The sequence below is a fragment of the Petaurus breviceps genome, unplaced genomic scaffold, assembly GCF_028583685.1.
Source record: "Petaurus breviceps papuanus isolate PSGF00001 unplaced genomic scaffold, PetGlider_PUasm1.0 188, whole genome shotgun sequence".
Taxonomy (NCBI): domain Eukaryota; kingdom Metazoa; phylum Chordata; class Mammalia; order Diprotodontia; family Petauridae; genus Petaurus; species Petaurus breviceps.
Genome location: NW_027185804.1, coordinates 4,731,201 through 4,757,360, shown reverse-complemented (window position 1 = coordinate 4,757,360; position 26,160 = coordinate 4,731,201). Strand labels below are relative to the sequence as shown.

Sequence of the window (26,160 nt, the reverse complement as noted above, 5' to 3'; positions counted from 1 at the left end):
TTAACAACAACAACAAAATATATATATATATATACTATATATATAATATATATTATATATTGCATGTATATGTATATACACACATATATGTATATATCAAACAAAGCATGTTAATTTGATATTTTCTTTTAAAATTTTATTTTTTTCTCATTTACACGTAAATAAAAATTTTCATCATTCTTTTTTTTAAATTTTAAGTTCCATATTCCCTCCCTCTCTTCTTGAGAAGGCAAGCTATTTGATACAGATTATATGTGTGCAAATTTGTGGTTTTCTAAGTCAGTATGTGGCCTGCAAGGATCCTTACATATATGGTTTAGAGCCCCCTACTTCTGAGTTTGACACCACTGCCTTATGCAGATGAATCATAGGTCTGGAAGAAAAAAAATCAGCTCACTAAAATGGAGGAAAGGATAATAAGATGCTCTTTAACACAGCTGGTCTTTGGAGGGCAAGGACTCAGATTTTTTAGTGACCTCACCTGACCTTTTGTGACCACTCAAAAGCTGTGAGCATTCACTGCATGCCCAGAACACACTGTTTGGGTCCTCTTATTGGGAGGTAAGATTTATACACGTGAAGCCATGGGCATTACGGGGGGATGAAGTAGGCTTTGGGGGAGGCGTGGGGGCGGGACAGGGGGGAAAAGAAGCTGAACTGCGTTTGAAGGAAGAGTGGTAGAAACAAAGACCCCAGCCCCAGAGACTGATTACCTGTGTGTATCCTCACATGATTCTTATAATTTGTTGCACTGGCGAATGCCCTCCCACATCCTGGCTCTGTGCAGTAATAGGGTCTTTCTCCTGTATGTGTCCTAATGTGCACTTTTCTGATGTTTGACGTAGTAAAGGACCTGCCGCATCCTTCAAACGGACACTTAAAGGGTCGTTCACCTGCAAACGCAGAGGAGGGCAAATCAAACAGTCAGGAAGGGGCATCCACACAGGGCTGTCAGACAGAGAGCTGCATCTGCAGGTTTTTGCTCAAACTGTTTGTTTTTTTGTCCCAACGGAAGGTTCACTGGGTGGAAGGGAGGGCAGTAAAGCTGGAAATGACTTACATGAAACAAAAGGCATCAATAAAACATTTTTTTAAAATAAAGAGCAAAAGCAAAATTTATGATTTGCAGCTTTGCTACTTGGACTTCTCTCACTTGAGCAAAACTTTGTACATAAAGTTTATTTTTCCTCCCAAGTTTAAAGGGACAAAGAAAAGCTTCTGAACAGAAGTAAGTATCACTAATGATAGGAAAAATCTCAGAAGGAATTATCGTGTGTACGTTTTAATGACAAACTGGAAAACAGGAATAATTGAGTAAGACAGATTTGAGAATGATAAAGTCATAAATCAGAACCTTCTTAGGACCACCTTTTATCAAACATGGAAATTTTGGTTGATTAGGAAAATGAGTCTCCTTCTATTTTGTGGTATAATCATATAGAAAAGAGAATGAACCTTTCTTCATCAGACTGACATTAACTACAAGAAAAACTGCTTGGTCTGCTCATCTCTAAGAATTCCCCAGTACCAGGGACAGGCAGAAAGAACATGTCAACTGTCTTTCAAAAATGAAAAGGAAACTAGGCTTCCCTTTTAATTTTCAAAAGTCTGCAGATGCAGTTCTAGAAAAGAGAAGAGATCAGTTCAGATATCACAAGAAATTTTAGGGAAAAAAAAAATCCTGGAATACAGATCAAAAGATCTGAGTGTCAGTGATTATTTTCCCTTGGGTTAAAGGCAAAATAACTTCACAGACTGTGGAAAAACATGAGAAGATTTCTGAGGTGTGCCTTTTTTGATCAAAACACCTTATTCTGATTATGCATGTATGTTAAAAAAAAACAAAACAACCCAAACCCTCCACACCTAGAGTTTGACTCTATGAGCCTGGTTTCTTTATAGCATACCTATTACCTTGACTCCATTTATAATAATAAAAACAATCATTCACATTCATATAGCACTTTTTTTTTTGTCTTTTGGAGGGCAACTGGGGTTAAGTAACTTGTTCACACAGCTAGTTCTTTTGTGTGGGTGTTAAGTGTCTAAGACATATAGCACTTTCAATTTATAAAGTGCTTTTCTCATTCACAACCCCATGAGGTTAACACGGCTGGAATTATTATTATTATCCCCATTTTTGGAGATGAGCAAACTCAGAGGATACGTGATTTTGCCTAAAGTCACCCAGAAAGCAAATGGAGAGGCCAGGTCTCCAATCCAGGGCTTCTGGCTCTAAGCTCAAAGATCTTTCCTGTACAGTAAGACACTATTTCTCTATTTACAATAAATTTCAGAAAGCATCCTGGAGAACAGGATAGAGATCCTCTATGACAATGAAAACAACAGAATTTTGTATTCTTTCAGTGAATTCTGCGAGTGCAAAGGAAACTGTTTGTAAGAACCTACCTATCTCCTTTTTTTGGCCTATTTTTGTCAAGGATACCCCTCCATATGAATGTAGTTCATTCTCATATAAATATTAGGGAGACAAGAAAGTGAGAATATGGGTTAATAGTTGCTTACTTCTCCATCAAGTGCTCTTTATTTTGGTATAAAAGATAGTATCTGTGATTTTTTTTTTTTACTCAAAGTTTAGTTTCTTCCCCTCTTTTCAATTAACTTGGGAATTGATCCTCAGTGTTAGAAAAGTGTCACCAGGCTAATACAGAATTCTTCTCTGTGAACTCAGTGTGGGTCAACTATTCTTCCTGACCTGATCCCAGGTAGGCTGGAAAATCTGGGGTTTTTTTCCCCCATTTGTTGTCCTTTTTATTTCATCTACAGGATAAAGGCTCTTTGGATGATCCAGCCTGGCAGGGTCACACAACAAGGATTTTGCAGATTTATTCACTATCTACAAAACTATTCATTGTTACTACTCACAATCTTCCACCACCTTCTTCCATGGTAGAATGTAAACGAATTTATATTCCAAACCAGTGTTGGTTTTGTTGGCTAATGAGATTTCCAGGTTCTTTTGGGGACTCTTTGTTGTGATGACTGCTTTAAAGCAATTAAGTTTCTTTAGGAAATGGTGATAATAAATATCAATATATTTTCCCTTATTTTTATAGCTTCAACAGCATCTTGGAAAGGTTAAGTTGCAGACAACGTACGTAATACATACCATATCTTCTCATCTTTATCTTTTCACATAATTTGTATTGATTTTGACTTTTGTTTGAACTAGTCAGCAGTCTGACTGGACATAGAGAATAGACTTAGAAATAGCTCCCACATCAGTAATTAGTCATTTCCAGTTCCTAGACATAATCCTTTCATTAAGACATAATTCTTTTTCTTCTTTTGGTGCTTGGTATGTCCAGTGCCTTCTGACTCTCCTCTTGAAGGTCTTCATAGTATGCAGGTTTTTGTGTTGACTCCCTCTGTGTACTTACTCAGGCTTCTCAGCAGTCTACAAGTCTTCTGACACTTATTTTTAAATTTTGAACTTATGTTTTCCAAAAGATTTCTCACTGGCCTCTCTGGTGCTTATCTTTACACTGAAGAAAACCAGCTGCCATATGCACACACTCACACACACAGAAAAAGATCTCGTCATGCTCTAAATTTAATCTTTCTTTCTTCCTCTTATGCAACAGAGATGGTGCATACAATGCAGTTGCTGTCATGATGGTCTTTTCGCCCAAGCTCGCTACAAGCCAAGACAACCAAAGGTCCCATGACAGGATGCGTCTTCTTGTTCTGGGGCACGCCACAAAACCACCCATGCAAACCCTTCTACAAAAGCCATTCTTTGACCCATCACTGGGTATGGAGGGGACATTGGGCTGTTGAGAGCCACATCAGTGAAGCACAAGTTCTAGCAGGTTTTATCAAGATGGAAAGGCTAGGAGTGCTCTAGGTGGATATGAACCATTTAAGAGATTTTGTTCTAAGTCAGGCCTGCATAACATATGGCTCATACACCACCTGTGGCCCAACACAAATGCAGAGGATGTAAATCAAGAATTCTTAACCTGGAATTAGTGAACTTGGCTTTTATAAAAAATTTTGATAACTCTATTTCAATATAATTTGTTTCCTTTGTAATACTTTGTATTTTGTTTTATGCATTTGAAGGGATAGGCTTCCCCAGAGTGCCAATAGGGTCCACGATCCAAAAAAAGGTTAAGAACCCCTAAGTATATTACACTAAGTGGAAGGATGGCTCAAATGTTTTCCTCAGAGAGCTGGGATTATCTTGAGGGGAAATACTCAATTTTTAATGGTCAGGGAGAAAAATGGTCATTGAATCCTTTATTGAGTTATTTTAGAAAACCCATTGGAGGCAACAGAAATCTCAATGTCTATGGGAAAACTGTCACACAATGTTTAAAATATCCCTGTTTATAAGTACATTATAAATGAAATCAGGACTTGTACTGCATGGTTGAGGCAACAACTTATAACAACACCAGTTATCAACAACTTCCAAGACTCCTGGAGCTGAGGACCAGCGTATCTTTTGACTTTTAGTTCAACAATGGTGAGGTGGGGATAAATGAAGAATGAGGAGATGAAGAGGGGGTGAGGCATAGGCACCTGTGGGCAAGGTGAAAGAAGGGAAGGCTGAGGTAAGCAAGGGGCACTATACTATACCTATTCAGTCCATCCATGCACTGCAGAGATGCCAGGGTGTAGGTTGGAGAAAAGGTTTGGAATTTGAGGTGTTCTGGGTTGCTGTTCTGCCTCTGGCACTAATCAACCTGTCTGACCTAAGTCTCAGGCTGCCCATGCATAAGATGAAGGGACTGGATTCAACGGTCCCTGAGAGTTAATATCCTATGGACTTATCCACAATGCCAGTACCTGTATGAGTTCGAATGTGTTTCTGTAGGTCACCCGATGTTTTAAAAGACTTGGCACAATTATCTTCTGAACACCGATATGGCTTTTCTCCTGTGTGGGTTCTGAAATGACTTTTTAATCCATAACCTTGAAAAGAAGAAATTTAAACACAAACTCTTAGAATTCAATCACTGAATAAAATAGATGAAAAGCCATTTAATTTTTATTAGAATGAGAATAGTTCAGTAGACTACTGAAATGCATATCTGACTGAGAGGGAGTCATTGGAATAACCTTCTCATAGGAGATTTTAAAGTTTTAAAATTAGCATTCCTAATGTGTTAGATTCTATTTGTGACAGTACAAGGTGACCTTTCTCATTCAAAGAGCTTACATCACAGACAAGAAAGAGACATTTATGCATGCATACAGGAAAAGGAGTTGGGTAAAAAATTTTTTTTTCCAAGTTTTCATTTTCTCTCCTTATCTAAAAGGAGTCAGGCAGAGCAATGGGGGAATGAAGGAGAGCAGAAAATGGAACAGAGGGAAGGAGCTAAAGAGAACAGGGGACAGAGAAAGGGCACAGGGCAGAGGGGTCAACAAGCCACTTAAAATGGGGATTTTTACATATGAGAAATTAAAAGCACAGTTGTTTGCTGCCCCAAGACAAGTGGGCGAAGGACAGAGAATGTTGTGTTTTCACCTGTAGCAAAGGCCTTCCCACAGCCACGATGCTCACACTGGTATGGCCGGTCCCCCGTATGTGACCTTTCATGGACCTGTTAAAAGAGGTCTGTTAGTCTGTCCCGCCTTGGACATTCCCACTATGAAAACAGTAGCATTTTCCCTCACTACAGATTTGGGATTTTTAAAAACAGAAACCATTCTCCACCCCTGTCCTCATACACCTCTCAAAACGCATTTCACAGTTCATCCGGCAAGAAACACACACTGCCTTAGGCTCCCAGCACAAGCTTCTACCCTGTGTTTGCCATTTGTCCAACAAATATTGTGTGTTTTCAGGTTCAAAGCACTATGGGGGGGTGGGGGGTGGGGATACAAAGATTCATTAAGGCTCAGTCCCTGCCCTTACAAACTATCAGGGGAGATAAAACAAAGACAGACAAGTCTAATGTATGACCCAATGTGAAAGGTTAATAAGAAAGGCATGGAACTAATGGGAATTCTGGAGGGGAGAGACTAATTTTTTCACTGAAACCTCGAAGTGTCTCCTGGGGACCCCTGGGGAAGGACAAATACAGATAAGATGCAGTCCTGGACTTCACAGACTTAGGGAAGAGAAGACAAATAACACAAGAAAGAATGTGGCAGCTGCAAGAGAGGTGTGACCAGGGTGAACACAGGAGGCAGGGATCGCTGCTGCCTGTGGAATCTCAAGGCCTTAGACCTCAGCCTTCAAGGACAGGTGGCATTTTAACAGGCAGAGACCTGGAGGAGAGGAAGGGTGGGCCTGGGGCATGCTAGATACAAAGAATGGAACCAAATCCAGGAGGTGGGAAAGTGTATGGTATGTCTAGGGATGGCAAACGGTCTGGTTAGGTTGGAGCACTAAAGGACTGGGTCAAGACTGTCACCAAATTGGGCAGGACCTGGGGTTTGGTCTTTATTAGATGGGTGAGAGGGTTTGAATGAAGGCTTCTAAGAAGAAACATAACTTAGATTAGCAAATTAATAATAATCACAATGAACCTTTACACAGTGCCTACTAGGTGCCAGGCGCTGTGCCAAGCGTCCTACAATCATCACCTCATCTGGTCCTCACAATGTTCCTGAGGGATAGACACTTTACCAATAAGGAAACTGAGGCAGATAGAGGTGAAGTGCCCTGCCCAGGATCCCACAGCTGGTAAATGTCTGAGGCCATGTCTGAATTCAGGTCTTCCCACCTCCAGGTTGGGGTATTCTATTTCCTGGACCACCTCACTAGTGATGCACTGGGGGGATTCCCCACCACTGGTGGAGATCACAAGCCCTCTCCCCCTTCGCAGGTCACTATGACTTTCTGTGGCAAAGACTCGTCCCCTGGTAAAAGCACTTACAGAGGTTTTACATGCACAGATCTCTCCATATGAGGTCAGAAGGGTCATCCCCAAAGTCTTCTACTGTGAAAGTAAACTGCAAGATGACTGTCTATCAACAGGGGCATCTACAGCACCAACGTGCCTTTGTGTCTTCATCCTATGCACACGTGCGCACACACACACACACACACACACACACACACATACATACACACACACACCCCAGTCATAATGTTCCCACTACACAGAAAATGCACACAGCAGCAGCACCTTTCTGTGGGGGCCAACAACTGGAAACAGAGCAGGTGCCTGTCAGTCATGGAATGGCTGGATTTAGTTATGGAAGGTGGCAAAGAGTCCTATGAACCAAAGACCTGGACAACCACCTGGGCCATGACCACAAAAATGGGAGAGCATGCTGAAGGGCACCAGACTGTCTATGAAAGCAGCATCTCAGGTCGAGAAGTGGCCACTACAAAGGCTGGAATTAGGGCCATGGGGATAGAGACTGGCCTGAACATCGTTCCTTGGAAGGGCTCTGCCTGGCAGGGGACAAGCACTAAGGATTCCAGAGTCAGAGCCTGAAGGCTAAGGGCAAGGTCACCTTGAGATGGTGAGCCGTCGTGTAGAGTTTCCCACAACCATCATAATTACACCGAAAGGCCTTTTCTCCACTCTGTTGTGATTTAGCAGTGACTCTTGTCCCATGTCCGTGTAACACAATCTGAAGGAAAAGACATCAAAGGACTGATTGAAGCAACAATCTTTGAAATAAAAAATGAAAAGTAGCCTCAGATTCTGACTCCATCTCATTATAAATAAAGCTAATGTTAAAATGCTGGGGGATGTCTGAACGCATGATTCCATCAGTTTAGGGAATGGTCTCCCCCACATCCAGACAGGCAGCTTCTAACCTTAGAGCTATTGGGCACACTGAGAGGAAGCGATTTGCTTGGGATCATGCAGCTAGGATGTACAGGGACAGAGCTTGAACCAGGTCTTCCAAAGCCAGCTCTTCCTCCTCTTCTGCCTTTCACTAATTAGCTCAGTTACTTAAACCACTGGGTGAAGGAGAAAGAGATGGATTCAATCCACCTTTGGCCTCTTTGGTTTTACTCTATTTCTCAGCCCAATCCTAGGCTGATAATTCTTTTTTTTTTTAATTCAATTTTTAATTTTTAATTTGTTTCCTTTTAGTTCACAGGATTCAATTCCACAATTCCTTGAATTTCACATTTTGTCCCCCTCCTTTCCCTCCTCCCCCCCATGGCGTCTTATAATCAAGTATAGGATCTGTAAATACTTTCACATTATACAATGGTCAGGTTCTAAGGATGGATTATACCAGCTGGAATGAAAAATGGTAAAGAGGACATAAAATCAAATAAGAGAACGAAAAAGATCAGGTATTTTGCTTCCACCTGGATATAAGTTTAGTTCTTTCTAGTTCTTTCTCTGGATGCACGTTTTTCTCTCCATCATGCGTCTTTTGGGATTGACTTATATCCCTGCATTGCTGAGAAGAGTCCAGTCTATCAAAGTTGGTCATCACACATACGTTGTGTCTGTAATTGTGTACAAATTCCTCCTGGTTCTACTCTTCTCACTCAGCATCAGTTCTTTTAAGCCTCTCCAGGTAAATATGAAGACCGCCTGCTCCCCGTTTCTTATAGCGCAATAATATTCCATAACATGCATATACCACAACTTGTTCAGCCATTCCCCAATTGATGGACACCCCCTTAATTTCCAATTCTTTGCCACAACAAAAAGAGCTGCTATAAACATTTTTGTACATATGGGTCTTTCTCCCATTTCTATGATCTCTTTGGGATATAACCCTAGGAGTGGTATTGCTGGATCAAAGGGTACGAAAGTATTTATAGCCCTTTGGGCATAGTTCCAGATTGCTTTCCAGAAAGGCTGGATCAGTTCACAACTCCACACAATGCATTAGTGTTCCAGTTTGCCCACATCCTCTCCAGCATTTGTCATTTTCCTGTTTTGTCATCTTAGCCAATCTAACTGGTGAGATGTGGTACCTCAGAGTTGTTTTGATTTGCATTTCTCTAATCAATACTGAATTAGAGCATTTCTTCATGTGCTTATAGATAGCTTTAATTTCTTTCTCTGAAAACTGCCTGTTCATATCCTTTGACCATTTATCAATTGGGGAATGACTTGTATTCTTAGAAATTTGACTCAGTTCTCTGTATATTTTAGAGATGAGTCCTTTGTCAGAGACATAGGTTGTAAAGATTCTTTCCCAATTTCCCACCTCCCTCCTAATCTTGGTTACATTGGCTTTATTTGTACAGAAACTTTTCAATTTCATGTAGTCAAAATTATCCATTTTACATTTTATAATGTTCTCTAATTCCTGTTTCATCATAAAGTCATTCCCTCTCCACAAGTCTGATAGGTAAACAATTCCTTGTTTTAGCAGACTGCTTACAGTATCAACCTTTATACCTAGATCATGAACCCATTTAGACTTGATTTTGGTATATGGTGTTAGATAATGGTCTATGTCCAGTTTCCTAGGCTGATAATTCTACAATTGGTGCAGGGGGTACCAGGTGCAAGGGTGGCCAGGGAAGTGGCCAGAGAGATTCCCTTCTGTTATAGGAATGTAAATTTTTAAGATCTTCCCTGCCCCTAGGTTAAGTGCACCAGGAGTTGTGATAGGAGGCTTGTTTTTCAGGAACGCCCACACCTTGGTGCTTTGTGATTGGGCAGTGGGTCAAGAGGGTTGTTACATTCTCTGACCCAGAAGAAGGCTATATAATCCCTGATGTGAGACTATGTTTTGGGGCTCACTTTGAGAAGTGTTGTGCGATTTGACTGGATGAGACTCTGGGCAGCCGTTGAGAGCCCCCTGGCTTTGAAAATGCAGATGTTGATGCTTCCCTCTCTGGTAACTGTAATTAGGTATGGATGTATGTAATGGTTGGACAGTTTGGAAGCCTATCTGCTGAAATGTTTCTCTGTCTTGTAACTTCTGCTTGTAACCTCTGTATACTCTGAAGTTTGGGGTGCTGACCTTTTTCCCCTGAACTAGGTAAACGATACATATTTGACTGATTAAAGTAAGCTTGTTAACCCATTTTGAGCTGTTTTTCTTTAGCAAAGCAGATCTAAGAACCTGTAATGGCAGGCACCCTGGGGATGCTGGGGTGCTTGCCGCTACACCTTCCCTTCCCTTCTCATCCTCTCCTAAAACAAAACTTCTTTCCTTGGTCACAAGGGACCTATATGTATTGTCTTTATTAGAAGATAAGCAATTAGGGGTGGCTAGGTGGCGCAGTGTATAGAGCACCGGCCCTGGAGTCAGGAGGACCTGAGTTCAAATCCGGCCTCATACACTTAACACAAAAACTAGCCGTGTGACCTTGGGCAAGTCACTTAACCCCAATTGCCCTCCAAAAAGCCAAAAAAAAAAAAAAAAAAGAAGCTAAGCAATTTGAAGCCTGGGACTGTCTCTTTATAAATTTTTGTATAATGTAGAGTTTAGTATAGAACTTGGCACCTAATAAGTATCTAACAAATGCTTTCTTTCTCTTTTGTTCTTTCTTTTCCCTCTTTTCTTTTGTTTCTTTCCTTCCTTTTCTGGATGTAAAGCTGGAGGGAGACTCAGAGGCCTTCAAGTCCAACCCCAGTCTTATATATTGACTTCTAATTCACTGAGGAAAAGTCAAGGTCCTCACAGAAACCATATCCCTAACTCTAACATGTATAAGCCAAATTAGGCAAACCAAACTTTCAGATCAACATGGATAAAACAGGCAATCCTGGTAAAGTCTAATTCTGGAAAATTTCTGTGGCTAACTCCCCACCATGCTCCAAAAATGCTGATGGTCACTGGTTTCAATTACACTTCAGTATATTATAGACCCCTACTTTAAAAGAAATTTAAAATGAAAAAATAACTTTAAAAATTTCTCCCCTGCAATCTATAACCAATACTTTGAGCATACAGATATATTTGAGTGGATGGTTTTACATCTCAGGGGGTTGAGATAAAGTAAGCTTTGAAATATCTGTTCTCTTACCAAGTCTAAAGTCACAAACAGCTGTATATTGTACATGCTGGAGGAATGAAAAAATTCCAGACCTTAAAACCAGTAAAGCCTTGAATGCCCAGTGTGGTACAACATATTCACAACATCTTAGTTGGAAGGGATGGATCCCCAAAGCTAGTCCCAGTCCAGCCCGTCTCTTGACGAGCATTTCTTGTATATCATTACACTGCAGCCTTTGCCAGAAGATCTCCAGGGAAAGGGCTCAGCTGCCCAATCCACTTCTGTGAGTTCTTGCCTTCTGTGAAGCATAAGTTTGCTTCTCTGCAGCTTCTACTGATCATTCCTGGCTCTTCTCTCTGGGTCAAAAAGGGAGCAAGTCTGAAGCCTCTCAGAGGGTCCTTGAATTACCAGAAGACAAGTAATTCATTACATAACCCTGCAACTCTTTTCTGACTAAATATTCCCAGGTCCTTTGATTGACCTTCATATAGCATGAACTGGAGGCCCTTCACCATAATGGTTGCCTTGTTCTGTAGACCTTCTGACTCATCAACACCCTTTTAAAAATGTAGCATCCACAACTGAAAATATTATTCCAAATGAGGTCTGACTGGGCAGAGGCCTACCTCCCACCTTGGTCCTGAATCCCAAGGGTCTCTAATGGTGGTCTAAGATTGCACTAAATTTCTTGGTTCCAATATCACAGTCTGCAGCCTACTAAAACTCCGAGAACAAACCACTTTCCAGCTATGCTTCCCTCACCTAGGACTTGTGAAGTTGATTTCTTAAACTGAAGAATAAAACTTTACATTTATACCTATTAGATTTTGTTGGATTTGATTTGTCCCAGTGTTCTAGAGAGACCACCTAAATGTTTTCAAATCCTGTCTTGGCCATATAATGTTTTAGCTGTTCTTTCCAGCTTTGGGCCATGTATAAATTTGTTAATTATACCATGTGAGTTTGTATCTTTGATAAATAATGCTGAACAGAAAAAGGACAACTGTATTAGTCATAAATAAGAGGAATCTGTTCTAGAAACAGTAACATTTTCATTTTCAGGAACGTCTAAGAAATGAATGAGTTTCTTCAATGTGTTTTCTTGGCCCATCCACAGACTGGCTCCTTGTAAGGGGTGAGGGCAGGCTGAGCATCAGTCTAAAAGTTAAAGACTCTCCTATTTAACTCAAGACATTCCCCTTGCCCTCACAGGGCCCACTAAAGCATTGAAGGAACAATGAAACCGCTTCTTCATAGTGCTGGGCAGGGCAAGAAGGACTGGACATATTGGCAAGAAGGGTCAAAGAAACTCAACCCAAGATCACTGCAAATTTCCATACCTGCATTTTCTTTTCCTGCTCATTTTCACTGATTATCCCAGCACCAGTTACACTGTCACTTCCATCAATAGACACCTAGAAATAAAGGAAAGAAAACAGGTGATTTTTAAGTTAAGAAAACAAGGCAACTTCTAAGATGCACATTTTGTGGGTCTTGTGAATAAACTGCTCCATTCTTATTTATGCTTCATAATCCATTACAGGGTTCTGATCACCTTGTTTCAATTAAGCAAGTATGTACTGAGTTCCTACATGTAGGGAGATACGTGAAATCCTAAAATAAAATAAAATAATCCCTGATCTTACAAAGCTTATGCTACCGTGTTTCCCCGATAAGACACTGTCTTATTAAATTTTTTGGACAGAAAAACACCAGAGGGCTTATTTTAATGAACATTGACAGCAATTTTAATAAACAGGTAAATGTGAACAAAAAAATGTACCTTTATTCAATAAGCAAATCACTGGGGAAGAACAGGATGACGCGCTCACTGCTGCAGCTCTGACTGGATGCAGCTTGGAGTGCGGCGTGCGTTTCACTGGGGGGGGGGGCGGGGATGGTGCATACAGAGGTTACCGTAATGTAGCGTGTAGCGCAGGGGATCACCTTCACCACAGTAGCAATCTCAATAGGGCTTCTTTTCGGGGGAGGGCTTATTTTAGAGGAATCTTACACAGTAAGGGGAGGGCTTATTTTCGGGATAGGTCTTATTATCGGGGAAACACGGTATATAGGAACAGGCATAAATGAACATGATATAAAATATTAAAATAGAATATAAAATGCCCAAGAGAAAGAAAGCACCATGGAGGCAATAAAAGGGAGGAATCACTTCAGCATGGAGGCATTAAGGAAGGCCAAAGAGAAGTCCTGGAAGGATTTTAAGTCTCCCTCTGTCTGTGTATCCCTATCTGCTTACCCTCCTTCTAGTCATTCTCAAACACACTTATTTTATTTAGACACTAGGAGTGAAGTCCCTTGGACACTGATTTTTAATTTAAATAGTTAAATATAATAAATACTTATTAAATGTCTATGTTATACAGAGCACTATATTCTGGAGAGCAATAAACTGAGATTATATATAATCATATGGTCATATGGGCAGAGATCCTATGGTCACACAAGCATTGAAAATCATAACTGGAATCTGAACCCAAATCCTCAGGATCTAAATCTAATGCCATTTGGTCCTTTGGGGAGTTTATAGTGTAGTAGAGGGGGAAAAATATAGTGCCCAATCACAGCAAGTGAATAAAGAGTTACAAAATGGAGGTAAGCGAATGATGGGAGAAGTTACTATCTGTACTATCAGAGAATACTATCTAAATATAGATATAGAGTACTATCTGAAGCCAAAGGGGACATCAGGGAAATTTTACTTGAGGTAGTGCATGATTTAGATTTAAAAAAACAAATGGGAATTCACTGGATGAGGGTGGTGAAGGAGGGCTTTCCAGATACAGGGTACAATGCGGACCCAGACCCAGCTGTAAGAATGCTGAGTATGCCTGGAGACTTGTTTGGCTATCACATAGAGTGTAGAAAGGTGGGTGAGACGAAATAAAGCCGGAAAGGGAGAATGGACCTGGTTTGTGGAGGTAGTTTCTTATTTAGAAAACTAAAAAAAACAAAACAAAAAACCCTGAAAAGGGAGAGAGCAAGTTTTCTCAACATGCTAGTCTTGGCACTAATGCGGCTGGTATAAAACCTGGTGCAGCCTATAAATCTGTTATTTTTCAGTGTGTGCTCTTATTTTATTTTCCAAGAAGTCTCATTTTAGGGGTGCAGGGACTACTCAGAAGTGCTATTTCAGGCTAACGTGATGAGCTGACAGCCCCCACATTTCAGACGAATCCCCTACCTTTGCAGCATACTGTTCCAAAGCACTTATGGTATCAGGGTCAATGGTGGCGTCCCCTGTGTGCAGGCCTGCCACAGTGCCATCGGACTGAATAGCCAAGATGGTATCAGACTGGGGAACCTGCACGGTGTGGTGAATATAGGCAGTGGTACCATCCTCTAACTGGACGGCCTGTAGTGCACTCTGGTCATAACTGTCTGAGATACAAGATTAAAATATCATTAGAGGAGATTACAAGAATCTGCTAAATAACAAATAATAACCCCTACATCTTAGAGAGACACAGACAGTGACAGAATGTGAAAACACGGGTCACAATAGCATAGTGAGGGCCTAGCTTTCACTATTCAAAGAACGAACACACACACACACACACACACACACACACACACACACACACTACCTGCTGAGCTTCTTTCTAACTGTAATTAAGCAAATCTTACTAGCATTATTTAACTCTTCTAGCACAGGCATAAGTAATTTCAGCTATTCTTTGGGATTACACAATACCTAAGTGACCTTCCAGAGTTATGTTTTACAACTGAATTAATTTCAAATGAAGGGAGAACACTATAAAAGTGGCAAAGGTAGAGGGAAAAAATGATGATAAAATGAAAAAAATCAACAGTTATTTCTCAAATCACAATTTCTATCTTTAAAAAGGTTCATGGTGATTTTAATTCTTTTTTTTTTTTTTTGCTTTTTGGAGGGCAATTGGGGTTAAGTGACTTGCCCAAAGTCACACGGCTAGTAAGTGTGTCAAGTGCCTGAGGCCGGATTTGAACTCAGGTCCTCTTGACTCCAGGGCTGGTGCTCTATTCACTGTGACACCTAGCCACCCCAGTGACTTTAATTCTGATCCAGTCATTGATTCATTCAATAAGAGGTAACAGTCCCCCTGTGCTATCCCCAGTCAGGCCATATATAGAGCATTATGCTTAAGAAGTGGGGGCCACAGTTTTAGAAGGACACTGATAACTCTGAGAACATCCAGGGAAACCAAGATGGTGAACAGCCTCCACTCTGTCATATAAGAAGTGGATGAAAGACCTGGGGATGTTTGGCCTGGGGAAGACTCAGGGCCAGGATAACTGAAAGGCTTTTATGTGCAAGTGAAGGCTTAGGCTTGTTCTGCTTGGCTCCAGAGGCCAGAATGAGGAACAGCAGGATGGATATACAACTAGACAAATTTAGGCTTGATACTAAACAAAATTCTTACCAATTAGAGCTACCCCAAAATCAAATGCTCTGCCTTAAGAGATGGTTGGCTCCCCCTCTTTGGGGGTCTTTCATCAAAGGATGGATGACCTTGTGGGATATGTTGTAGTAAGGATTGTTCTCAGGTATGAGAAGGATTAAATGGTCACTAAGGCTCTTTTTTTTTTTTTAAAGCAATCGGGGTTAAGTAACTTGCTCAAGGTTACATGGTCAGTTATTTCTGGGTGTGGTGCTGAGTATCTGAGCCCGGATTTGATCCAGGTCATCCTGACACTGGAGCTGGTGCCCTTACTCGCTGAGCCACCTGGCTGCCCCTAAGCAATTGGGGTTAAGTAATTTGCTCAAGGTTACACGGCCAGGTGTTTCTGGGTGGGTGCTAAGTGTCTGAGCCCGGGATTCGATCTCTAGGTCTTCTCAACACTGGAGCCGGAGCTCTTACTCGCTGTGCTACCTGGCCGCCCCCACTAAGGCTCTTCTAACCCTGAAATCCTGTTTGTTGAGCACCTACTATGTGTATAGCACTGGCTTACGTGTTTTGGTGTATATAATGACAAGCCCATGGTGCTTACAGTCTACCAGAGGGTCCTGTATCAACACTAATTATAATAATACAAACTAGAATATCACCAGACTGTAAGCTGCTTGATGGCAGGAGCTAGCATTGCAGCCCTAAGCAGGTGCCCCATGCACAGTAGGTAATTAATGAACATTTCTTAAGTTTATCAGACAAACAAATGCTTTAGAGGCAGTATCAAGCTGATCCTTCCCCCTTTCTCAAGAAGCCTGGTGCCCGGCTCACAATCTTGTACCCCACCTCGAGGCCTGTACTCATATTCAGAGGCTTTGATAATCACACAGATGGTGCCTTAATACCCTCCCAGCTCCCAGCACACAATAGTTCAGGTTCACAGCCTCAGCCATCCCCATCCTCACCCTCCATTCTCCTCCATCTCTCTCTATTTCCATTTCTAATCAGTTATCATGACTGGCCCTCTACAATTCCTCCCTGTCCGACTCCTGCTCTCATTCACATGCACCATCACAACAGCAGCCTCCTTCCACTGTCTCCCTTCTGCAATCTACTCTCCATCTCAATGCCAAAATAAACCTGCCAAGGCCCAGGCCTGTGCTCAGACCCTCCCACTATGCCTCTAGAACGCAGAGCACACCCTTGGGCTGGCACTGAAAGTCTTTCACAAGCTCCAGATGACCTTTCCTACACTCTGAAGACTGCCACCAACTACCAGCTCTTCTCTGTATTTGGTCTCCTCCCATCTGTTCTAGGAGTTCGCCTATGCCCCAGGCCTGAAAGGTTCTTCCTTACCAAGGACCTATGGAATTCTTAGCTTTCTTCAACATTTAAGTCAGGTGCTCCAAACAATGGGAAGCATTCCTGAGCCCCGCAGCTGTTACTGCTCCCTTTCTCTTCAAATTCTCTTCTATTTGCTACCATCCTCCAGTGGAATTTAAGTTTCTTGAGGGCAGGGGCCAAGTTCTTGGTCGGAGATGAGAATCCCCATATCATATAACTTATGAAGATAAAACCCAAACACCTTACTCTGAACCACCAACATCTCGTCCCAACATGTCTTTTCAGACATTTCACATTCAGCCTCTGCTTGAACACTTGTAAGGATCCTGAGCTTGCCAGCCCACTCCACTGCTGGAAAGCTTTGATTGTTGAATAAGTTCTTTCTTACACAGAAAGGAAACCTGCCCCTTTCCAAGGTCCATGCTCTGCAGCTGCACAGAATGAGCTGGCCTCCTTCAACAGGACAACTTTTCAAATAATTCACTCAAATATTAAGTCTATCCCAAGTCTCCCCTTCTCCTTTAGTTGTATCCCACATGTTCCAAAAACTATTTTACCTTTGGAAGTATGATGAATAAAAGCCGTAGTTCCGTCTTCCAACTGAACCGCCTGTCCATCTTCTAGACGCAAACTGTCCCCTGCTCCAGAAGAAATATTTATACTTAGGTTTCAATTTTCCCTTTCTGACAATCTTCTTGAGAAAAGAATACCACCGGGGCACTAAAAACCTGAACAAATATCTTATTCTAGTCACAGGCTCTTTCATATTTAAAGTATGCTGGTAAATGCTAGGGTGAAGTACCTGAGGCCAATTGCATCACAACATAATTACTGAAAAGTCATCTGCCCATTGGTAGGGGATAAGTTATAGAACCCTCCTCAACAGACAAGTATCTAAGCCTTTTTTTGGGGACAAAAACGTGTCTAGGACAGCTGTTCACTTTCTCTCCGGTCATGAAGCACCATCTATTTTGTTCAACCAGAAATGAGGAAGGTCTCAATCTGGGGTCACCCAGTGTGCAGTGGTATCTCATGCCTACTCATTCTGTTAACAAGGACAGGGGGACCTCGGCTCCCGTGGGCATGGTAGGAGAGATCCAAGAGGAGGAATCTGACCATCAGGAGGGCCCCAGGATTGTTTCTTAAACACTTACTACTCTTAGGCATGGGAAGATGTTGGACATAGGCAGCAGAACCATCCTCTAGCTGAATGACCTGGCCATCCATGAGTTTTCCATCTGAAACACAAGATGCAGGTACCGATAAACAAATATACACTCAATGTATATGACCATACACTAGCCATTCTTCTCCCCAGAGTTCTGAGGCAGTCCACAACCTATTCGGTGGGTATGTGGAACAAGAGATTGGGGGACACGGCTAGTGCAGTAATCTGCTTTGCTAGACTATGCTATTTGTTACAAAAGGGTTGGGGTTTTTTTTTTTTGTTTTATTTGTTTTCCATTCAGGGGGTTCGTTTATGTGGGGGATTATGTGGGAAGGACAGAAAAGGATTTTTGTTTATTGAAAAAAATGAAATTCTTAAAAAAGTGATGCACCCTTTTTAAGGTAGGAAGGAACAAACCTTTCCTCTGCTAGCTCCCTTCTACTCCAATCTTTAGCTCCAATAGGCCTTCAGCAGACCCCAGCGACTCTGCTGGGTCTACAGGAACACTTGAGGCCTTCTATTTGCCCATACATAATAGAGGGAAGAAGCTTCCCTCGGTGGATTTCTATGAATACTCACTTGGATCTGGAGGACTTGAGGGGGGCTGGGCTCTCACTATCTGGGAGGTACAACAAAATAGACATTGCCTTTAGTCTTCCATACCATGAAAACTAGACTTACTGGCAAATTGCACACAATTATATGCTCAAGTTTGCCTGTCATATTTTTAGGGATAATCTTAAAAACAAAATTTATTTTTTATCTACTTCAGTTTAAAACATAAGCATATGCCATGCAGAACCACTGAGGAGCAAGAAATGTGTATACGAAAATAATAATAATGATATCAGTGACAACAATAAGAAGCTAATATTCATATAGTAATTTAAGATTTGTATAGTACTTTACATATTATTACATTTGATCTGCAAAAAAAAACCCACCCTTTGAGGTAAGTGGTGTTATTATGTACATTTTCCAGATGTGGAAGCTGATGCAGACAGAAATGACTTATCCAGGGTCATGCAGCCAGTGAGTGTCAGACTCAAGCTGCCCTGATTCCAAGTCTAGCTGCCTCTGAGAAATCAAACTCCCACCAAAAGGGCAATGACACTCTAAGGCCAGTAGCACTCCCTGATGGAGGCCAACCAGTAATGGTAGTGACTCAGTCACAGAGGCTGTCCCTACCTTTAGAATTGTGTTGGATATAAGCTGTGGAGCCATCTGCCAGAGTCACTGCTTGCAAGCTGACACCTTCCATGTTTTCCAGATTGTCACCATCTATGAAAAACAACATCCGTGTCAAAGTGCTTGCCTTCCTAAGAAGGGGTGAGGGAGAAAATTTGGAACTCAATAATTATAAAAAATGAACATTAAAAATTGGTTTTCACATGTAAGTGAGAAAAAATTTAAAACAAACTCCAATAATATCCAGCCATTTCATTTTGGAGACCACCAAGGGGACTGAGTCTATAGATCTTACCAAGGCCACAAAAAAATAAACGGACCAGGCCTGAAGCTCTTGAGTTCAATTCACTATTTCATGACAGAGGCAGAGTTCTGGGAAGCTTCCTGGGATGTTCCCATCCAGAACCAAGGAAAGGTGCTTTGAAAGGCTTAAGTTCGTTCCTAAACATTGAGTTGTACACCTCTGAGTAAATAATGATGGCTCTCATTTAAAGACCAGCCAAAAATTGTGTTCTGTAATTTTCATCCACTTAAGAGAAGTATCTCTTAATAGAGTCAGAGGACAGCTCCCCAAAAAACCTGCAATAACATGTCTAAAACCACCCTAACAATCGGGGGACTGCATAGAGCCCACAGCAACTTGAAGGGGCTGAGGACCGGGTGTGTGATGTTTTAAACAACTATTTCAGAGCAAGTAGTGTCTTCCTTCCATGCCCCCCCCCCCCCACTATATGTGGTAATGTGTTCAGGTCTCCATATTCTTATTCTGCGCTTTGTCAATCAAATTGCAAAAGTCTTTGCTCCAGGTCTATGTTTCTGTTCGGTGCCAGCCATGTTACTGAGCTGCATTAGATGTTAAATAGCAAGATTACTCACCTGCCACAGTTACTGCCTCTGTCAGGCAAAGAGTGACATGCTGAGCTTCCATTCCCCCTCCAGGAAACTCAGTCATTCCCTGAGAATCTCGATTTATCTGGGCTAGTAACATGGTTTACCTTGAAATAAAAAGAGTCACCTTAGAACCAAAAGAAGAGGGCATGAGAAGAAAGTGTCTACAGGAACACATCTCCCCCCAGATTTATAAAAACTAAAAAGATTCTTGCCTTACCCACAGTTTTGCTTAATATGTTATTGTAATTAATTATTGTTTACTGTGATCCCTTTACTTATCCTTCCGGTGATTCCCGGCTTCTTCTCCGGTTCTGGAGCCGCAGTAGTGGTAAGGAGCAGTTTAAAAGGTGTCCAGGGCTACCCGGCTTTTACTCTCCTGTCTTCACAGAGGTCTGGGGTCAGAAGCTCTTACCTCCCTTCAGACCCTAAATTAACCAAGTCTCCAAGCCAAGGGAGCACCATCTATTTGACCAAAGACCAAGGAAGTCTGACTGGATTCATTCTGGTAGAATTTTGGGGGCTCACTCTGAGAAGTCTTCTGTGATTTGATCAGATGAGACTCTGGAAAGCCTGGAGGGCAAGTACTGTTTATACTTTTCCTTCCTCTCCCCAGTTTTAGCCTAATATTTGGCAGGCTTAATAAATGGTTATTAATTGACAGATCGGAGGGTCACAAATTCTTGTCACAGGCTACATAAGAAAGGCTTGGCAAGTTTAAGGCACTCACTCGCCAGAACTAGACAAAAAAAATAGGGAGCAGAGCCAGGAAGGGAAAGCAGGTCCTTTCGTAGCAAAATACTAACCCTCAGCAAATGTTTGTTGAATGAATGACTGAAATAAAAAATAAATTAAAATGGAAATATTTTGCAACTGCTTATGTCTCTTCTAAGTCACGAGACATCAACCGTTTGTATCCATGCCCTATGTATATGGAATTTCAAGAAGCATATACTCTCTGATTTAAGCTATCCCCCAACAAATGCTGAGGAAAATCAAGGGCAGGGAAGAGTCACCTTATGACTGCTGGTAATTTTCCTCTTCAAGAGGGGCTTTGTGTTCAGTTTTTCAGGAAAAGTTGCATAAGTGAGATAGATAAAAATGGGGCGAAGTTATTTACTAGCAAATACATTTCTACTTAAATCTTCCTTTTAGAGCAAATCTAAGCACTGTGTTATAGAAAATAAATTGCTTGTCTGCAGTGAAATTTGATGCATTACAATTTAAAATATATTTTCCAGTATTTTTAGAGACAAAACCCCACAAACTCAGTATTTTTGGAAGCTATTTGGTGGCCAGGATGGCTGCTAGGGCTCAATTCAAAATGACTAGACTTTTAAGAAGGCTGTTTCCAACACTGGTTTTAAAATCAATTTCAAATCCATTTGCAGTTATCTTCTGCAGACTGTCTTAAAACTACTGGCCTACAATCATACCAATCGAGTATTTGGTTTATATTCCTAGTAACTGAACCACAACAAAAATGGTAACAGTTTTAATTTAATTCAATAGATGAAACATCTCTCTCCAACACAGCCCAAAATTCAGCTACATTGTTATCAAAGTACAGTCTGGACGGGCATGAAGACTGAGGAGAAAAGCCAGAGAACAATGACTCCTTTATGAGGTTAGCTTGGTTTGTACAAGGCAACTTAAGGTTCAGACCAACAACTCATTTCAAGCAGACTGGCAAACATATTGTCCCTAAGACAGAAGAATAGAAAATAAAAATGGAAGGATTTCTAGTTTAAAACTTAATAAGAATATAAAATTATCATAGACACACATGACTAGGAATAAAGGTCATGTAGTCAGAGAACAGGGCTAAGGTTTGAGCCTTACCCCTGAAGCAGAAACATAACTGAGGACAATGTGGATGAATTCCCTATGGAGAATTTATGCAGAGACAGAAGAAAATCACAGGGGATGAAAAAGCAAGGACAAAAGTTTTGATCTGTGTTATTGGAGGTAGGGGAATCATGAATCTAAATATCTACGTGATAAAACACGATTTTGGAGATAGTAATTATTTTTATTTGGTCTCTGTTTTCTGAGGCTTGGGATAAAAACACACAATCCTCTTCATTGGTATGCTATAAAAAAATTATCTTGAAGTTCTGATAAGCCTCATGAAGGTGATAAAACAACCACAGGTTGGGCATGACTTAACTGATCCTCTGCCATTCCAGCAGGGCCTCTGCCCCCCCCCCTTACATTATTACTGCATTATATTATATTACATATATTAATAGCTCCTGTCTATAAATAGACTGACCACTCACAAAGTACCTTCCTCCTAACAACTCTGTTAACATTCCTATCTTTTTTTCAGAGGTAGATCCAGAGTGACCCCTAAAGATCACTCATCTCCTTAGTAGCAAAGCCAGAGCCTGAAGGAAAGTCTTCCTTTGAATAATAAGTCTCTCTGGGCCACCACTCTGCCACCTCATCCTGGGTATGCCCTCAAACAGGGATCACAACTGGTCAACATCACATCTTGGGTCATTCTCTTATACATGTCTTCTCTCTTTCTTAACTCAGCTGAAGGGTTGTGTGCAGATCCATGACATCAGGCAGGCTTAACAACTTTTTTTTTTTTAAAGCAATTGGGGTTAAGTAACTTGCTCAAGGTTACACGGCCAGTTATTTCTGGGTGTGGTGCAAAGTATCTGAGCCCGGATTTGATCCAGGTCATCCCGACACTGGAGCCGATGCTCTTACTCGCTGAGCCACCTGGCTGCCCCTAAGCAATTGGGGTTAAATAACTTGCTCAAGGTTACACGGCCAGGTGTTTCTGGGTGGTTGCTAAGTGTCTGAGCCGGGGATTCGATCTCCAGGTCTTCTCAACACTGGAGCCGGTGTTCTTACTTGCTGTGCTACCTGGCCGCCCCTTAACAACTTTTTAAACAACAATTTTAAAATTCTAATAATCACATTTCAATTCTAGAACAATTCTACAAAAAATTTTTCACTTGAGTTTTCTCAATGAGCAAAAACACTCTCTCCCAACGAAAAAGGAAAAAGAGAAGAATCCAAACCCTTGTAACAAATACATATTGCCAAGCAAAACAAATTCCAGCATTAGTCACAGCCAAAAAGGTCTGTGTCTCATTCTGCAGCCTGAGTCCATCAGCTCTGTGTGCAGAGATGGGTGAATGGCTTCATCCTCAGGGCTCAGGCCTCATGGCCATATACCTCACATGGTCTAGCTACAGTGCATCTTTCCACAACCTGTTACTCACTTCAGTGTTTTACAGCTCTTACTACCAGCAAATCCTCTCTTATATCTGACTTAATCTTGATAATGTAATTGTAATCAACTGCAGATGTCTTTTCTTACACAGGAACTGAAGAATCAGTTTCTTAGCATGGTGAAACAAGGACAAACACAAATTTGTTCATTTGGGAGCAATTGCTGATCCCAAGACAGTGTGAGGAAAAACCTCTAATTATATTTAAATATATGCAGGTACAGAGTGGGAGTTCCTTCATCTCCCTGATGACATTTAACTCAGAGAAGCAAAGGAGAAGACATTTGCAGAAGGAGTAGAAAGTTTCCATAGACTTTACTAGATTCTGACACCAGAGAATAAGTTGTGGGAAAAGAATCACGTAGCCTAATTTCCTGGTAGACAGTGGATTTATTTATTTATTTGGCGCGGGGCCTTTTAACTGGAGGATGAAATATTAGAACCAAAAGGTTGTGTAAGATTCTAGGACCCTTAAGAAACAGGATGCTTGAAATGGGCTGGCAGTTAGAAATGGGAAGCTGAAACCTGCTGCCTGGGAATGGCAGTGGGGACCTGTATGACAGCCTGGAAGAAGTGGAGGTAAGGGCTGAGAGGGCTCCAAGCTCTTGTCAGAGGAAAGACAATTTTGGATCAAGAAGCCTGAAGACAAATGCTGATGGGTGAGAAAGGATCGTCCTGGACCACAAGGCAAGAGAAGAAACCCAGGGTTTTGGAAGGAAAATTCTATAATAAGCAGGTTGGTAAGCACATCAAGAACCAGAATTAGGAAAGATGAGGAGGGCAAGAGAGGAGAGTGAAAGTAAGTAATGTGCTCTGGCTTTCTTTCATTGAGATGAGGAGAAAGGATGCCTCCGAAATTGCATCTGATGCTGCCTACCTCTGAAACTGCTTCATGGTCACAGTAGTTTAAACATGCAGTATTTCATGTCTTAATGAAAATTCAAAGCTTGGGTGTTACTTTCTCCAAAAGGCATTTCATGTGTTGTATGTTAATCTTTTTTTTTTTTTAATAATCACTCTGGTCATTCATGATACTCCCCAACTCTGATGAACACTCCCACTGGGTTTCATGCTTTGGGGACAGTGCTCCTGTACTCTGTTTCAGGGGCCAACCCTGATTACACTGAGAATGGTAGAGAGGGTCTTTTCCCCAGTACTTTACACATAGCTCTTAGCCCCCAATGTTAAGATACTTCATTCTCCTGAAAGCTGCATTCAGACAGGACCTTAAACAGGGAGATTCATGTGCTGAAATACTTGAAGTCTAAGATATTTTAAAATGTTGGGTGTGGTGGAACATGCCTATAAATCCCTGCTACGTGAGAGGCTGAGGGCTGGTGGTTTTCTTGAGGTCTGGAGTTCTGAGGTATAGTAGGCTATGCTGATCAAATGTCTACAATAACGCCATCACTAAAATGGGAGTATAGCAGGCTGCTCTGGAGGAGCAAAAAGGAGCTGATAAAATATAAATGATAAAATGACCCAGTCCCCAAAAAAGGAGGGAGATTAGGAATTTCTAAACAAAAAGTAGATAATAGGACTAACTACACACAACAAGGTGGTAATAGGGGGGGGGGGGGGTTTAAACATAAAATATGTATTAATGACTCGCATTTCTACGGTGCTTTAATAATTACCATGTGTTTCCTCAGGACAACCCTGTGAGTTAGGTAATACTTAAATTATTACTATCATTTCTATTTTGTGGATGAGGAAACTAAGCTCCTTCCCTTCCAGACATAACTCAAGTGCTACCATCAAGATCCAGCTAAAATCCTATCTTCTACAGGAAGCCTTTGCCAGTACTTCCTGGTGCCTTTTACTGCTTCTCCTCTGGAGATTATTTCCTTTACAGACAGCTTTTCTGTACATGTTTGTTTGTGAGTTGTCTCCCCCATTAGACAGGAGTTCCTCAGGGACAAAGATGACTGTCATTTGACTTTCTTTGCATCCCCAGCACTTAGCACAGCTCCTGGCACATAGCAGGAGTTTAAAAAATGCTAGTGACTGAGCAACTCCCTCCCAAAGACTTTTCCTGAACCCACTCTCCCAACTACCCTGCTAGTTACTTGGTATGTACTTCTCTGTGTAGAAGGTAAGTTCCTTGAAGACAGGGACTGTGTCCTCTTTGTCTTTTTATGAGGGTCTAGCACATACCACATAGTAGCTACATAGTAGCTAATCTTAAGTGAGCTACATTTGAGCTCATAGCACCATACAACTCACTGTAGCTAACCAATTTATCAGTACTTAGTAAGCACCCATGTGTCAGGTGCTGTGGATACAAGTAGATACAAGTACTTGTATCTACTCACACAGAGTTTACATTGTAATGGAGGTGACAAGTACATATAAAAATATATGCAAGAGAAATACATAGTAAATAAATACAAATATATACAAAGTAGTTAAATGTAAGGTAGTTTGGGAGGGAAAACAGTAGCAGCTGGGGATCAGCCAAGTCTTCATGTATAAGATGGGACTTGAGATACACCTTAAAGGAAGAGCGGCTCTCTCTGGGTGAAGGTAAGGAGCAAGTACATTCCATGCCCAGTGTTTGGCCGGGAGGAGTGCCGTGAATGAAAAGCAGAGAGAAAGTCCGACGTGGCTGCACTGCAGAGGAGGAACAATGCCCAGTGAGGCTGTAAAGGCGGGCTGGGGACAGTTTGTACAGGCCTTAGAAGCTGAATGCAGGAGTTTTCATTTGATCCTAGATGCGACAGGAACCCACCAGAGCTGGATGAATAGGAGAACTGCATGGCCACATCTGTACATGAGGAACATTACTTTGGCAGAAGTGCATAGGATGGACAACCCTACTCCTCCTAACTGATCGTCTATCCCACTCACCTAAGTAGATGTTTCAAACCTTTTCTTCTCTCAAGACTCCCATGCTTACTGACTTTGCTAAAGACTTCATCACATCCTTCAGAGAAAAAAAATGAGGTCATCCGCCAAAAGCTCCACCTTCTCTCCACTGACTTCCTCCTCCACTATCCCTTCATTCCTGTTTCTGATGAGGCTGATCTCCTGCTTCCCAAAGCCAACCCATTTACATGTACCCTTGATTTC

General features: G+C 41.5%; 1 protein-coding gene and 1 long non-coding RNA gene across 10 annotated transcripts in view; one reads left to right on the top strand and one right to left on the bottom strand.

Moving 5' to 3' along the window:
• Positions 1-26,160, top strand: part of LOC138163740 (uncharacterized) — a 255,265-nt gene that overhangs the window by 163,216 nt on the left and 65,889 nt on the right. The gene's annotated exons all lie outside the window — the stretch shown is intronic.
• Positions 1-26,160, bottom strand: part of ZNF143 (zinc finger protein 143) — a 50,018-nt gene that overhangs the window by 15,681 nt on the left and 8,177 nt on the right. For 2 of the 3 annotated variants that reach the window (XM_069091196.1, XM_069091197.1), the window contains exons 2-11: positions 19,826-19,944; positions 18,950-19,042; positions 17,748-17,831; positions 17,151-17,234; positions 14,064-14,260; positions 12,199-12,273; positions 7,441-7,560; positions 5,498-5,573; positions 4,816-4,941; positions 714-893 (exon numbers count right to left, since the gene is read on the bottom strand). In XM_069091196.1, coding sequence (XP_068947297.1) covers positions 714-893; positions 4,816-4,941; positions 5,498-5,573; positions 7,441-7,560; positions 12,199-12,273; positions 14,064-14,260; positions 17,151-17,234; positions 17,748-17,831; positions 18,950-19,042; positions 19,826-19,937 — 1,147 coding nt within the window. In that variant the 5' untranslated portion in view covers positions 19,938-19,944. The remainder of the gene's footprint in view (positions 1-713; positions 894-4,815; positions 4,942-5,497; positions 5,574-7,440; positions 7,561-12,198; positions 12,274-14,063; positions 14,261-17,150; positions 17,235-17,747; positions 17,832-18,949; positions 19,043-19,825; positions 19,945-26,160) is intronic. The other variant, XM_069091199.1, reaches the window with a different exon arrangement.